Source organism: Megalops cyprinoides, chromosome 24 (assembly GCF_013368585.1).
Source record: "Megalops cyprinoides isolate fMegCyp1 chromosome 24, fMegCyp1.pri, whole genome shotgun sequence".
NCBI lineage: Eukaryota > Metazoa > Chordata > Actinopteri > Elopiformes > Megalopidae > Megalops > Megalops cyprinoides.
In genome coordinates, this window is record NC_050606.1 from 2,513,469 (window position 1) to 2,529,313 (window position 15,845).

General features: G+C 46.4%; 1 protein-coding gene across 1 annotated transcript; it reads left to right on the forward strand.

Moving 5' to 3' along the window:
* Positions 1-1,487: 1,487 nt before the first annotated feature.
* On the forward strand, positions 1,488-14,693 carry LOC118771305 (dual specificity protein phosphatase 22-B-like). Its single transcript, XM_036519261.1, has 7 exons — positions 1,488-1,650; positions 4,066-4,099; positions 5,281-5,363; positions 10,041-10,090; positions 11,213-11,287; positions 12,919-13,090; positions 14,169-14,693. Exons 1-7 carry the CDS (start codon positions 1,630-1,632, stop codon positions 14,298-14,300), a joined length of 567 nt encoding a protein of 188 aa, XP_036375154.1. The 5' UTR covers positions 1,488-1,629; the 3' UTR covers positions 14,301-14,693.
* The last annotated feature ends 1,152 nt before the right edge of the window (positions 14,694-15,845 follow it).

The following is a 15,845-nucleotide window of genomic DNA, read 5'->3' on the forward strand; positions in this document are numbered from 1 at the left end:
TGGAACAGTGAGCCCCCCCCAACCCCCCCCCGAATCTGCTTCAAAGGGTACTCTAAAGTGACTACTAGAAAACAACACCGTGGAAAGACTCTTCTCCCTTGTGAGGGATGAGAGGCAGTTGGCAACTCTTGACAAGCAGACTCTGACTCTTGTAGGCGAGACAGTTTTAGCTCTGATTACTTTTGTCACCCGCTACCATCTTGATAGTATTCATAAAACACAGTTTTATGGCCTCCCCCCTGACCCATTCTGTCCCAAACCAGTTTAATCCTTACACTGACGTACTCACATCAGATCGCACTCTGACTGAACATAACCTGTTGTATCAGGAATATTTTTTTGATTCGTTATATTTTTGGAAGACTGAAAAGCGAATTGTCACAAAAGGTGATTGTTAGAAGTGAATTGTTAGGGGTCATTGTTAGAGCGCTGCCATTGGGCTGTTCAGTCATGAGCGCTGACGCAGTCACTGAAGTGTGCTGAGCGAGGACAGTGCGTCAGTGTGAACGCACTGAGTGAACTCCGCCTTACTCAGTGTGCTGTGCAGGGAGGGAGTGAGGGAATGCATACCCGCTGCATTGTTTTCCGCCTGCCTCCATCTCACACTGCAGGCTGCCAGGGCTGGCGTTCGGCAGGAGGCCTGGAACGTTACACTGAAACACACACACAGACACACACACACACATACTCACACACACACACACACACACACAGACACACACTCACACAGACACACACACGCACACACACACACACTCACTCACACACACACACACACATACACACACACATACTCACACACACACGCACTCACACAGACACACACACACGCACACACATACTCACACACACACACACACACTCACACACACACACACACACACACACACTCACACAGACACACACACAAACACACACACACACACACACACACTCACACACACACACGCACACACTCACACACACACACACACACACACACACACACACACACACACACACACACACCACGTGTATGAGGTAAGTTGCTACAGCTGACCTCCTTTTCATGTGCAGTGCTTGGTTGAAATTTTGTATACATTCATATATAAACTCATTATAATCCATAAGTGAAGAAATTACGACAGGCACTGTCACAAAATTAAATCAGGCGGTTAATATATTTCAGTCTAATAATGTGTTTGGTTTATTCCTGTGGGGAATACGCTTCACAGAATGCATCGTTATTAGGAACATTAAGTCCTAGATGCTTAGATAACACATGGTAATGAACCAGCCTCTAAGTCAAACGTCGGCGTCGTTTTCAACGCCTTGCATTACACCATCCTACACGCGCATACATTTAAATCGAGGGTGTCTTGTCAACGCTCTTTGGGGAAGTGTGGTAAATGTAGTTCATGCGGACGAGACAGTGAAAGACTATTAACAGTTGAGAACTACATATCCCAAGAAGCCTGAGAAACCACGCACCTACTGTTGCGCTTGACAGCCAGCTGCGGGGTGCAAGCTTAATGTAACCGAATGGTACAGCTGTAGTAGGATTCTGTCGTTATATGAACGCTAAAACTAGGCAACGATCGACATTACATTTCAACGTCGCCGGCAGAAATACTGACGTCTTTGGTGATCATGGGAAACGGAGTGAACAAGGTATTTCGCGTCTGTGTTGGCAGCGTATGTATTAATTGCCGGTGATTAAGTTGGGAAAATCACCCGTGCTCGAGGTACTTTTCGCTTTCCGAATGGCTGCAAAGTTTTAGCATGTCTCCAAAAGGAAACATCTTCTGTGCTGTGGTCAATCATTGCGGGAAACAGTCGGATATGTTGTTGAATCAAACTCATTCATTTGTTTCATGTAATTGCAAGGCAGTTAGAATACTACCGGTGGATCTTATACCAAAAGATTTTTTTTTTACTGTAAATTATTTGGTCGTTGGTGTGATACACTTCGGAGAGCATACATGAGTATGTTAGAATTATGGACACAATGTAATCTAGTATTTAGCTGTCTGTCACGGACACCCACGCAACCGGTTCATTCGTGGGCGGTGAGCTCCACTTTATGTTTCACGCTGTGCTCGGTAGTCGTTTTTTCTTTCTTTTGCCAACAGCTGCATGCTTCAGAAGTTACATCTTTAAGATATCGGAGTCTGAAAGCTGCATTGGCTACATAATGTATGGAAAAAACGAAAAATCGTGCAGCGTGGAGTCATTATACTGTACCTAGTGCTTAAGTGGGAACTCGTTATAGAGCAGACCAGGAAACTGCATGTAGCGCCTCGTATCCATTATTGTGTTTTTTTTTCTCTCATTGTCGGGTATGTTTAATAAGCACTGACAGTCGCAGATATCAGTAAGACCAAACACCCCAACCTCGAATGTGTCACCGTCAGACGCACACAGTATCTTAAAATAATGAGAATTGTGAGTTCTGACATCTGATGTGTGATTCTTATTTTCATTTCAGTAAGTCTTGCCTTTCATGGTAAGTTTGTGACTCGCCTTAAGTCTGGAAGACCTTCATCGACACTCTTCACCACTTTTCACAGTAACGTGGAAAGATCAGAAAGTCGACAAGGAAATGTTTCAGCAAGAGAATCCATCTTACAGCACATTACTGAAAAGAGTGCAGTGGTATAGGGAAACTGGAAAATGGAAATTGGATATGGAAATTGCTCTCTCACTGTCTCCTGTATTGAAATGTTATACAGCAGCTTTTGTCCTAGATATTGCTTCAGGTCACCAGACAGTAAATTCCACAGAATTTCACAGTATGTCTGTAACAGCAACTTATCTGTGGTCTTAGGGTGCAGGTGTGTATAGGTTAATTAAATTAATGTAAGTATTTAAGTCACTCAATCTGCTGTGGGTATTGGGAAATAAAGGCACAGGTGATTATATTGTATTAATGAGTACAAGCTTGTGCTTATTTTACCTAGATAGGATTAATCTAGTTTCTCACTCGTTTTAGTGTCCAAAAGGTGTTTACTGTGTAAGCAGCTCTAAATGTGTTTCAGGAGCAAATATTGACACAAATATGTTGAATGAAATGCTTTGCTTATCTTTTTACCAGCATAATTTGGAACAATGCATTTCTTCCTCATGGCACTTACAGGAACTGTGAAAGATTAGATGTTGAGGGATGTTTCAGTTTGGATCAGTTATCAGCTCAGTCAGCCCCTAGTTATTAAAATCATTTCAAACAGATACAAGTACACAGTGCGTTCCTGTAATGAGGCCTGAGAAACACAGGTTTAGCGGCTGAGGTCTCGGCAGGCTGTATGCTTGAGGTGCCAGACTGAGGCCCATAGGCCCCAGTGCGTTCCTGTGGAGTCTTCTCACATTCAGTGTCAGACCTCCAGCTGTTTTGGCCCTGTAGGGGGGCTGAGGGTAATGAGAATTAGCAGGACCCCCTCTGAAGTGAGCCCTAGATTTCAGCGTCATTCACGTCGGAGCCACACAGATACAGCAACTGATTTCAGAAAGGAATAGAGAAACAAGAGTTGGTTGCTTGTGTCTGGGGCCCTCATTCTGTAGCTAGGACCCCCCAAAAATTCCCCCCCATCACACACTGTGCCATCTATATTTCTCACAATGTTGTTGTGACATTTTGCTCACAGATTTTGTGCTGTCTGTGATGGAGATAAATTCATGTTGTTGAATTCCGTCTTCGGCCTCTGTGGCCATCCTGCACACATCCGGTGTGGTCTGATTTTTTTGTATCCCACATTTTTCTGGGAGGAAAATAGCTCTATGCAATGTGTTTAATGTTCATTTCTTGGGGGGACTAGAGGAGCCGTCACGTGGAAATGCACTACCGTTGTTTGGAAAAAAAAAAATGTTCAGCCATTTTTTTTCCAGCCGATTCCGCAAAGGACTGCGTGTTCTGTAAAACACAGCTCGGGCTCTGTATTCAGAAACGATCTGGATATGGTGAACAACCCCTGCGCACTGCATGTGGCTGTGAAATCCTGTGAATGAGAACACAACACCACCCTGGTGTGTGAATTATGAAGAGGGGAAAAGTGGGTCAAACATCAATCCTGTTTCCTGGGCTTCTTTCAGGTCCTGCCCGGGCTATACCTTGGAAACTTCAAAGGTAGGTGTTTTTATGTAAAATATATTTCTAATCGGGTAATTTGATTACATTTTAAAATTTAGATGCTTTGTATCGTATTACCATGTGCATTGGGTATCTTTGTCTGTAGGTAAGAGTCAGATATTGCTGTGTGCTGAGGTGAAAGGGAATGTTGGCAGTGAGTATACCTGTCGGACAGGTGAGAGGTGTTTGTGCTCATGCTGTTGGGTGTGTATCTCCAGAGGTGCCATTCTCTGGTTGGGTGTGAGGTAGAGACGGTGCGGCGAATTGGTTTCAGTTCCTCTCATTATGGGTAATCTGTGAGGCAGCCGTGTGGCACTGTGGTTAGGGAACTGATTAGCTGCAGCTCCCAAACCTCTGCTGAGGTAGCGCTATCGTACCATTTAAGGTGTTGCTTAATTGTAATTTACCTGTATTCAAACGGGTAAGCTAATTGAGACTTGAGGTTCATTAATTATTCCCGTGACTTTGCCAAGAAGCTGGCAACACCGCAAGTGAAGAGCAAGGAGACAAGGTACGGGTGGACAGAGCATGCGAACAGCATGTAAGCGCCAGACAACAGAGCTTAGACCTTGTTCTTGAAAACAGGAACTGAGAATGACCTAATTTCAGTATCCACTGTAACCCATTCCAGCCACTAGCTGCTGTAGAAACCAGTGGAGAACAAAGAGTGCGTGGAACTTTGGTGTTACCAGTGCAACAAGCTCACTGTCCCTCTCACTGACTCACTGAGCCACTCAGAGACTGACCGAATGACTGATTGACAGAGAGATTCCTTCATTAACAGCATTTTGTCCAAACTCATGTGGTTGCTATGAGGCTGCCATCTTAAATAATACAGTATGCATATATGTATGCTTAAACATATGTATGTATACAGACACACACACATACAGTGTGTGTGTCTGTATTACAGACCTTTAAGTAAGTAATCAGACCCTTGACCAATTCAATTTTACTGAATTAAAAAAACATAATATTAGCATATTTCAGGTTTATATTTTTCTTAAAAATATTTTGTAACATAAAACCATTTTCGAGTTTCAGTGTTTTTAAATGTCACACGGAATTAAGTTGCAATGTGTTTGTAATACGCTCATAATTTGGTAAAATGTGAGACTGTGTGTATATGTACGTGTGTGTATATATGATATACGCATATATGTTTTTCCCCCTCACAGATGCACGAGATAGAGAGCAGCTGGCTAGACACAACATCACCCACATCCTGTCCATCCATGACAGCGCTGCCCCACTGCTGCAGGTACGAGAGGGTGGAGCCGGGCGCGGTGTTACATTGCATTACACTAAGCTCATTGGCTTAGCTGATGCATTTATCTGGGCCAATCAGCACATCTCATAGAGCTGGAATTTTAGTGAACCAATCCGAGTTGCTCAAGGGTGCTACAGCAGTGCCTCGCCTGGGAAGTGAACCAGCAACCCCCGTGTTTCACAGGGTCTGCAGCAAGCAGGGTGATGATGAGGGGGCAGTAGGTTTGATCTGCTTGTCAGACGTCACCGAAGCTCATGTGACACAGTTGAGGCCACGCCCTCTGTGAGGTGTGGGTCAGGAATGGGGCGGGGTACGCCTGAGATGTTTCCAAAATCAGCCCCGTCCCCAGCTCTTAATTTCATAAATGGACCCGTTCTTACTGTAAATGAGCGTGGGTGAGTGTGGGCTCAGGGTCTGAGTGGGTGAGTGATGAGCAGGCGATATAATACACCTGCAGAGGAAATGATCAGTGTACAGGGGAGTGATAATGTTTCCCAGTGCCCCCCGGCTCCTCTCCACTCCCCCCCACCCACCCCCCCCGGCTCCTCCCCGGCTCCTCCCCACCCCCCCCCCCCCCCCACCGGCTCCTCCCCGCTCCCTCCCACCCACCCCCCCCGGCTCCTGACCGCCGTGCTCCGGCTATTCCTCTGCCTCTGTCGCCAAGGGCTACGGGCGTCGCTCATCGTCCGCCGTCGTCATGGAAATGCCAAGAACCCCGCTGCGCTGGCGACACCAGTCACCCCCTCTCTCTGTTTTCACAGCAGGTTATTTTTAAGGGCGTAGGAAACAAGTTTTTCACACATACCACTTATAATAAATACATGACACCTTTCTCTAGCTGAGAATCAATTCGGAGGCCCTGTGATCAGAGTGAAAATGTTGAGAGAGCCCGAGAATGTTGCACCGCCTCTATAGGTTGCAGGGTGGAGCTTCCACCACCGAAGTCGAAGCAACTGAAGACCAGAAAGGTTTAACTCTTAGGGGGGTTCTCTGCTTGTGTTTTCAGTGCTGCGGAGAGTGAGTAATGAATTCAAGGCTCAAAGTCACTTCATTTACATTTACATTTATTCATTTAGCAGACGCTTTTATCCAAAGCGACTTACATAGGTTACAGTTCTTTACAATGTTATCCATTTATACAGCTGGATATTTACTGAGGCAATTGTGGGTTAACTACCTTGCCCAAGGGTACAGCAGCGGGGATTGAACCGGCAACCTTTCGGTTACGAGTCCTGCTCCTTAACCACTATGCTACACTGCCGCCCACTTCACTCGCAGGTACAGAGGTAGAAGGGTGCAGGTGTGGGCTACGGTGGCCTTTATATAGCGCCTTTCATGGGTTACAAATTGCTTTCAGGGGGGGTGCATCAACTCAAACACCACTGACTGTAGCCCCCACCTGCATCTGCATTGTCAGCTTCTGACTGTCCCCCCCCCGCACAGGTGCTCCGTTTGGAGTGATCTCTGTCCTGCTGCTTGGCCATTTCTGCCCTAACAGGATAGAAATCCATCAGGAGCCAATCAGACTTAAGGGCCAGACCTGTTACCGTGTGCTCCACACTGTCTGCTATGGAGATTCAAAGCCACGGTCACGGCAAGCCCAAGCCAACTGTCACAGGCAAACATTTCACGTTTTGGCTTTAAATCGTTTGATTTCATAACCACGCCAATATAATACCGGCTAATGTTTTGGCAGGGAAACACGGTTGAGCATTCTGACTAGCACCTGCACTTGGGGAACATCTGTGAGGTGTCAGTGGGCAGAATTCAGTCGAACTGCCAATCTCTCAATACCAGTGCTGTTATTGAAAATGAACCCTTACCTTCTTCTGGTCACGGGCAAGCTTCTCTGCACAGCGACGGTCACCTAAGCATCAGTCGCATTCAGAAGAAATGAAACGAAAAGGCTAAGGGGAAGGTCAGCAGAAGCGTTCGGTTTTTATGAGGCGCTCATCCAAACAACGATGCCTCTTGCCACCTCCGGTAATGCAGTACATCCCCTATATCATACCAGCCATGTTGTCAGTGATTGGCGGACAGTACAGCAGATTGAATAGGGCAGCAGTGTAGCATAGTGGTAAGGAGCAGGGCTTATAACCCAACGGTTACCAGCTCAGTCCCCTGCTGAGCACTGCTGCTGTACCCTTTGGAAAGGTACTTAATCCACAGTCGCCTCAATACACATTCAGGCGTATAAATGCAGTTCATGTAAAAATTGTAACCTATGTAAATTGTTCTGGCTAAGATGAGCTCCTGGCCAGGCTGGAGCTACTTTGTAAAAATTGTGAGGGGTCTTTACAGGAAGTGCACAGGGCGTGTTTGTGAGAGGCTCCAGAGCTTCTCTGTGTTAGCCGGCGCAAAGTACTTAACCCACAATTGCCTCAGTACATATGCAGCTGTTTAAACAGATAGCATGTGAAAACTGGTATGCAATTGTGTGTAAGTCACTCTGGATATGAGTGTCTGCCAGGCAACTAAAACGCAATGAATGAATTCCTAGTCGGGCTGGAGCTACTTTGTAAACGTTGTTAGCCGGTGTACGCTGCATCGTTTCCCCTGCTCTGGAGCAGGAAGCTGGAGCGTAGCGCGGTATTGGGGTCCCTTGACGCGGTGTGGCGTGAGACGCCCCGATACGGGGGGAGGGGAAGAGGCGTGCGACGCGCCAACGCGGCTGTTCCTCGTCAGGTCTCCTGTGAATTAGCGCGCTTATCTGCTCTTACAGGAGCCAGGCCTCCCTCAGAGCCTCACCTCACCTTATCTCCGCTCTCAGGCCGACGCGGCCAAACAAGCCTCCTTCCTGCAAACGCAGCGAGCGCCGCGGAGCGCCACGTCAGAATCGCGTCCACGTCACTCCCAAGCAGGTCCCTCTCTTGCTTTTTCCTCTTAAAAACTCAGAAACAGACCAAGCTCTTACAGCAGGCCGCGGAAGGACTGCTGATCTGGGGTGTGCCGGGTACCCCCCCACAAACTCCTTCCCCGAGGCTCATTCTGACTGTTTTCAGATGTCCTACAATGAGTTGTACACTCCAATCTGAGAGAGGAGGTGTGCAGTGGCAACATTAAGGTAGACTGCTGGTATATTTTAAGAGAAAAGGTTCGGAAACCCTTTGAAGTCATGACCCAGAAACAGCATAACCCAAATGCATGGGCATGTGCTGTCATGGTTGATTCCCCCGCTTCTTTTCATATTTTTGACATTTCTGGCATGTTTCCATCCTTTGATACCACCACTGTGTGTAACAGTGTCATATTTAACATGTTCCTCTCATTTTGCATATTTTTGACATTTCTGACGTTTCCGCACTTTGATAGTAACACCGCATGTAACCGCGTCATATATAACATGTTCCTCTCTTTTTGCATATTTTTGACATTTCTGGCGTTTCTTTGAGAGCACCGCCGTGCGTAACAGTGTCATATGTGACATGTTCCGTTCCTCCCCTGATGTTGCCGTAGACAGATTAGCGCTCAGACACTCACCATGAGTCTTCCTTGGGGTGCATCCTTCTCCGCTCTGATAGAAGCTTTTTCCTGGTGTTTCGGTCCAGGTTTCTGGGAAGGGGGTGGAGCCTTGATCCGTGTGATCAAGGCTCCACCTGTTGCTCCAGCTGTTGCTCCATGTGTAATAAGACCCCTCCCCCTCGGGGTGTGCTACGTGTAACTGTGGCCAATGGGGCGCTAGTCCGTTCAGAGATGTGCTGTGATGTCGTCCAATCACATTGCGTGACCTCACCTTCAGGAACTCTGGGAGATATGGACAATACACACAAGTCGGTCAATCGCTCTGTGAGTCAAACACTTCCCTGGTCTTCATGTCTGTTTCTCCCTCCGTCTAATCTAAAATGTAGTGAAATTAAACCGATAAACCTGAATAGGAATGCATCAATACCTGTGTGTATTTAATACACAAGAACATTTGGAAAATACAGCTTTACAGTGAGTACATGGAAACCCAGAGTGTGCGCAGTGAAGCATACGGGAGTGTGTGGGAGGTAGAGTAGAGTCTGTGAGTTCTGAACTCGTGACCCGTTCACTGTGGTTTACATCCCTGCTGGGACTCTGCAGAGCTGTGGACCGTCATGGGGAAGGTCTTTCTGGAGGATGAAAACATTCCAGATCGCTAAGCTAAAGCTAAGCGGCAGTAGGATGCTGGGAATAGTGACCACGGGCCTCCGGGGGGTCTGAGGAATCCTGTTACATAATGCTAAGAGATGGATTTAAAATGGCAGAGTGTCCGTTAGTGCATTTAAATACGTACGTGTATATGTACCAGGGTGCGGCGGTGTGTCACACGCAGCTACACTGTGTTACGGAAAATAAGTGTGTAGCTGCGTGATGCTTTTTAATGGACACATTTGTAGAAGCGCGTTTGGGTGTAACAGTATGTACAGGGTGTTAACAGTATGTGTAATAGAATACAGAATGTCTTAAAAGTGAGTGTCATAGCATGTACTGTATGTTCAGAGTATGTATGTATATGTACGTATGTGTGTAATGGTGTGTAATGCATGTTAAGAGTGTGCGTTACAGTGTGTAATGTGTGTTCAGAGTGTGTGTGTAATAGTGTGTAATGTGTGTTAAAAGCTCGCACGCACGTGTGTGTGTGTGTGTAATAGTGTGTGATGCATGTTGAGAGTGTGTAACTGTCAGATCTGTTTCTGCCCACAGGAAATGACCTACCTTTGCATCCCAGCGGCAGACCTCCCCACGCAGAACCTGTAAGTGTTCACTCTCACCTACAGCCATTGTGTCACACACAGGTGACCCTACAAAATCAAACAGCACTAAAACACAGACAGATAAACACTGAAGCAACACGTTCCTGAGCAGAAGAGAGTGTTGTGTTTCTCTGGAGCGCGTGTGAATGAAGACACACACACACACACGGGCAGGCATGCACCCGCACATGCACACACAAGTATGTACACACGCACCCACAAATTCACACACGAGTATGCACACACACATGCATGCACACACCCACATGTGCACACTCGAGTGCACATACACACACACACACACACACACATATGCATGCACATACCCGCACATGCACACGTGAGTATGCACACACCCACATGTGCACACTCGAGTGCGCACGCGCACACACACACACACACACACACACATGCACGCACATACCCACACATGCACACGTGAGTATGCACACACCCACACGTGCATGCACGAATGTGCACACACACACACACACACACATACACACGTGAGTATGCACACACCCACACGTGCATGCACGAATGTGCACACACACATGCACACACACACTGCCTTCCTGTGGAGTGGTGTGGCCCCCCTGCTCAGGAAGGAAGCTCTCGGCTCTGTGCTGAGACTCTGCCTCCTCTCCTCACAGCTATTTTTACCCTCCTTCAGCCTACAGGGCCATAAACCTGTGCCTCTGAGCCCAAACTGCCCCCTTCAACCAGGCAGTACCGAGTCAGGCCGTGAAACCGAGTCAGTACCGGACCAGGCCTTAAAATCCAGGCAGTGCTGAGTCAGACCATGAAACCGAGACAGTGCAGAGTCGGGCCATGAAACCTGGGCAGCACCGAGCCAAAGCACGACACTGTCTGGTTTAACCAGGCAGCGCAAAGTCAGGCTATGACACTGGCCCGATTAACCAGGCAGTACCGAACCAGGGCTTCTGTTGATCCTGTCCAGGGGTCCTCTCCCTTAGCATCCTATACCATACGGTGGATGTATGTACAAATTACTTACCAAACACCTCCCACAACAGACATCCAAGTAAGAATGTAATTTGTACCCCAGGGTGACGTTTTGGGACCCCTTGCATTCTGACCTGTGTTTTCACGTTTTTGCAGCACGCAGTATTTTAAGGAGAGTATTGTCTTCATGCACGAGTCTCGTCTGAAGGGGGAGAGCTGCCTCGTACACTGGTGAGTGGCATCACTGGGGACTGTGACCTCAAATCCCCCCTGTCGTCCTCTGACACTGATTTGGGGGGGAGTGAGGGGGGGGCTTTCACTGGGATTAATGCATGTTGCTGAAACATCTGAAGACACAGCTCTTCCGCTCTCAACTGAGCACCTGAAACACTACCCCCTAAAGGAATCTCTCATGTCTCAAAGCTGTTTCCTATTAAGCTAAAAAAAAAATGCAGTCTAATGGTTTATCGCACGCTTTATCTCTACCAGCTAGCTTGTACCTTCTCTGGCCAACCATTCAAACGTGGTCAAGCAGTGCTTCTAATATTGCTGGCTCCTTATGTTTTCCTTTTTTTGATTGTGTTGTACTCTGCCTCACTTGTAAGTCTCTTTGGATAAAAGCGTCTTCCAAATGAATAAATGTAAATGTAAGTGTAATGCTGATGTCTTTGACGGTCTTGAAATCAACATATATGAATGCACCAGAGCTCAGCCAAAACAACCCCCCTTCCACATGCACACACACATGCACACACACATGCACACACCCATGCACAGACACACAAACACAGACACACACAGACACCCATCAATGAAGAATCGACATGACCACAAAATAAAAAAAAAAAAAAACAAAAAAACAGGAGATTGTACTTAGAAGAGTGACGTCACCTGACGAAGCCAAGCGTACCTCTGTGAGAGCGCTGATAAGCAGGTGTGAAAGGAAGCCTATTCTTGCACTTCCCAAAACCCTTTGATAAAGCAATACATACAAATAGACTACTTGACCCTGGGGTGTGAAGGTGCCAGAGACCCACGTAAGGACAGTTTTCTGCACAAGAGCCTACTGGTCTTATCTCAGTACTAATATCAGAGTGGTGATGTTACTGAACCAGGGGCAGGTGCACCTAGGAACCACCAGCCAAGAGTATATCCTTCCCCAACTACTTGTTTTTGTGGCTTCTGCGATTGGTTCCAGACTGTCTGTCTCTCTATCTCTCTTTATCTGTCTGTTCTGTGAGTGTGGTTTCTTCTGACCCCTTTTTCTCTGTCTCATGTGTCTGTGAGAGTGGTGGGTTTAATCTGCCTCCTCTCCGTATACTCTCTCTCTCTCATCCCTCTCTCCCTTTCTCACTCAATGATAGCACAATAAAAAGGATTCACTCTCTCTTTTCTGTGAGAGGGTTCATTTGGTCTTATCTGCTGTCTTTCCCTAGAATCTGAGACAGTGAATGATTGTAATGTCCTCACCTTCCTTCTTTTTCTTTATTCATCTATATCCCTCTACCTCTCTGTCTGTCCCTCTCGCTGTTTGTCTCTATCTCTTTCTATCCCTTCCCATCTCTCCCTTTGTCTCCCTCTCCCTCTCCACCCCCCTTCATCTCTATCCCTCTTCCTGTCTCTCTTAACCACTCTATCTTTCTGTCTGTCGTGCTCCTGCTTTATCCCTCTCTCTTCCTCTCCACCTTTCTCTTTCTATTCATCTCTATCTCTCCCTCTCTCTTGTTCCTCTCTCCCTCTCTATTCCTTCTCTCTCTTTCTCTCCCCCTCTCTCTCTCTCTCTCTCTCTCTCTCTCTCTCTCTCTCCCTCTCTCTCCCCCCCGTCTCTCCCTCTCCCTCTCCCTCTTTCTCCGGTGTGTCAGTCTGGCAGGTGTGTCCCGCAGTGTCACGCTGGTGGTGGCCTACCTGATGACGGTGACGGGTCTGGGCTGGCAGGACGCGCTGGCAGCGGTAAGGGCTGCCCGGCCATGCGCCGGGCCCAACGTCGGCTTCCTGCGCCAGCTGGAGGACTTTGAGAACACCCAGGCTGACCATGTAAGCGCACTGCCTCCACTCCGGGACAAGGGCCCCGCCCTGACATCCTCCCACAGAAACATACATGCTGTTTCACCGCCATAAAACCTAGTCCTGGAGAGTGGTTTATATTGGCCTGCCTCTCAGAGGTGATTGGTTCGTCTTGACCTTGCCTTTCAAAGGTGATTGGTTCATCTTGACCTTGCTTCTCAAAGGTGATTGGTTCGTCTTTGCCCTGCCTCTCAAAGGTGACTGGTTTATCTTGGCCTGCATCTGAAAGGTGATTGGTTTATCTTGGCCTGCATCTGAAAGATGATTGGTTCATCTTGGCCTGCCACTCTGGTTTGGTCAGAGGCGCAAAGAAAATGGAAAGGTTCTGAAAGTGTTGGATTTTTTATGTGTTTTTCCCTGAACCATGATAAAGTTATTTTTGTCTGTTATAGACATTGACATCCAGCTTTTCACTGAATGATTATGAGACTGGAGTAGCCTGTTTTGTACTTCACTGAATGCTTTTAACAATACTGTCTGTTAATGAAATGGCATATTCTTTGTAAACGATACTGTGTGAATGAGTGTGTCCTTTTCAGTCTTTGGTCTGAAATACTGGCTACCTGCGCAATCATGTGCTATAACAGCTGTCCACCTCGGAAAAGCTTTTCTAAAGAAGCCCACATAACAGGGTAGAATTTACTCATATTTCAATAAAAAGGCTCTTTTGACATGACAAATGGGTCCCCTTGACTAACTCTCAGGCCGAAACAGCAAAGTACCTGATATGCTGTGATCCATGGAGTTCAGTTTGTTGAGGGGTAAATTTGAGCGGATTAGACAATCGGTTCTGGCTGGAATGTTTTTTGAAATGAAGGGATGTATGTATATTGAAAATATAGCATAACTATATTTGAAGGTTAATCCCATGCCTTGAAGGTTGCACGTTCAAATCCCGGCTGGGGCACAGCATGCCTTTGAGCAGAGTATGTAATCAGAGCCGCTTCAGTATGTATTCAGCTGTATAAATGAATGATGTATGTGTGATCTGCCCCAGGTATCGGTGTCTGTGAGGTAAGTTAGCGTGTGAAATGTGCTGTTTCTCCAGTACAGGATGTGGCTGAAAGAGAAGTACAAGGAGAATCCCTTTAACGACGAGGACGAGGTCAGAGTGCTGCTGTCGCGATCCCCCCAGGCCAACGGTATGGAGTCCACCTACCTGGGAACGAGGTACACCTGACAGCGCCCCCTAGTGTCACCGATGGGTGCTGCATGACCTCACAGACACCTCGATGCATTTGGAGGGGGGCGACCTTCCACCTGTGACCTATTCGCAGTTTTGTACATGGGTTGGAATAGGACCATTTTTTAAAATGGCACTTTTATGGTAGGAGATGCCCACTAGCTCAGAAGGGGTCTGCTGTTTGTTTCTGTGTGCTGCTGAGTGTGTGTTAGGTTGTATTTTCGTTTTGATTTTATTTTTCATGGGAATACACTACTGTTCAAATCTCCAAAATCAATGCAAAGATAAGAAAAACCACATCTGTTAATGTTGCTTTTCAAACAATACACATGAGATCATTTTTCTTGTTGCTGGTAAAATTTTGGATGTGCTTGAGCAATTTATATTTGCAGGCCCATTTTTGTAATACAACAAATGTTTCTCAGCAAAATGTTTGTATGAAATTGAAAATAAACTGGATTGGTGTGTCAGCATACTATGTATGAAGGTGTGATATTCTTCTTCAATATTCTTCTTAATGTGGAAAGGGCTGACATGTAAAAACTGTAACCTATGTCAGTCGCCCTGAATAAGAGTGTCTGCTAAGTGACAATAATGTAATGTAATGTGTGTCAGTGTATTACAATGTAAGCGCCATTACCTTGACATTGCATATCTTCCCAGCACGCAGCTACACAGGTCATTCATATAACAGGATGTATGTAGCCACACATTTTGGCCGCCAGGTTTGGAAGGGTCATGTCTTGCCCCTGTTACGGCCATGTGTCTTACTCCTCTGGGATTTCAGGCCTAGAATCAGGCGTCTCTTCATCTGTTAACCCCACTGGTCTCTGCCCCCTTCCTGCTAATATCAAACGCAAGGGTGGTCATGCGTGAAGGTATCAGAAAACATGTCCGGCCTGCTTGTTTCAGAGAAACGGAATACACTTACATTTGCACCCACTGTACCCCTATAAGAAAGCCACCCCCCACGAAATGGTTGGATACACTCTACATAAGTACTGAAAGATCTTAAAATACCACTAATCCGTTCATATGTAGTTGTTCATTAACAAGAATATTATTCCTGCTCATTGATTTGATTTACAGTTGAGCATTACTTATAATACGTGCCTTTAGTACGATTTTATCTTCATTTAGGTTAAAGCCCGTGTGTGGATTTCACAGTGAGCGTGGGCATAAGGTCGGCAATTCCAGTGCCTCTGTCATCGCGCAGGTAACTCAAGAATGTTGCAGTTCCTGCCTTTAACCAGAAGGGGGTGTTCATTCATACCTCTCTTCCAGTATATGGTCGAAATCGCGAGTGTTGACAAGCCATCTACTACAGTCGAATTTAGGTAACTGGGCCGACAGACAGCAGCAGTATAAGACAACTTTCGTCTCTGAGCAGCGTCGGTCTAACATGTACGCACTTAGGACTACAGTATTTATGAAATTAGTTTTTCAGTGCCCTTCATCAAACACAAATGAAAAAACAGCAAGCAGGGAATGTTATTAAAAAAACTATATACTATATATAAAAAGTGAATAACAGCAATGTAA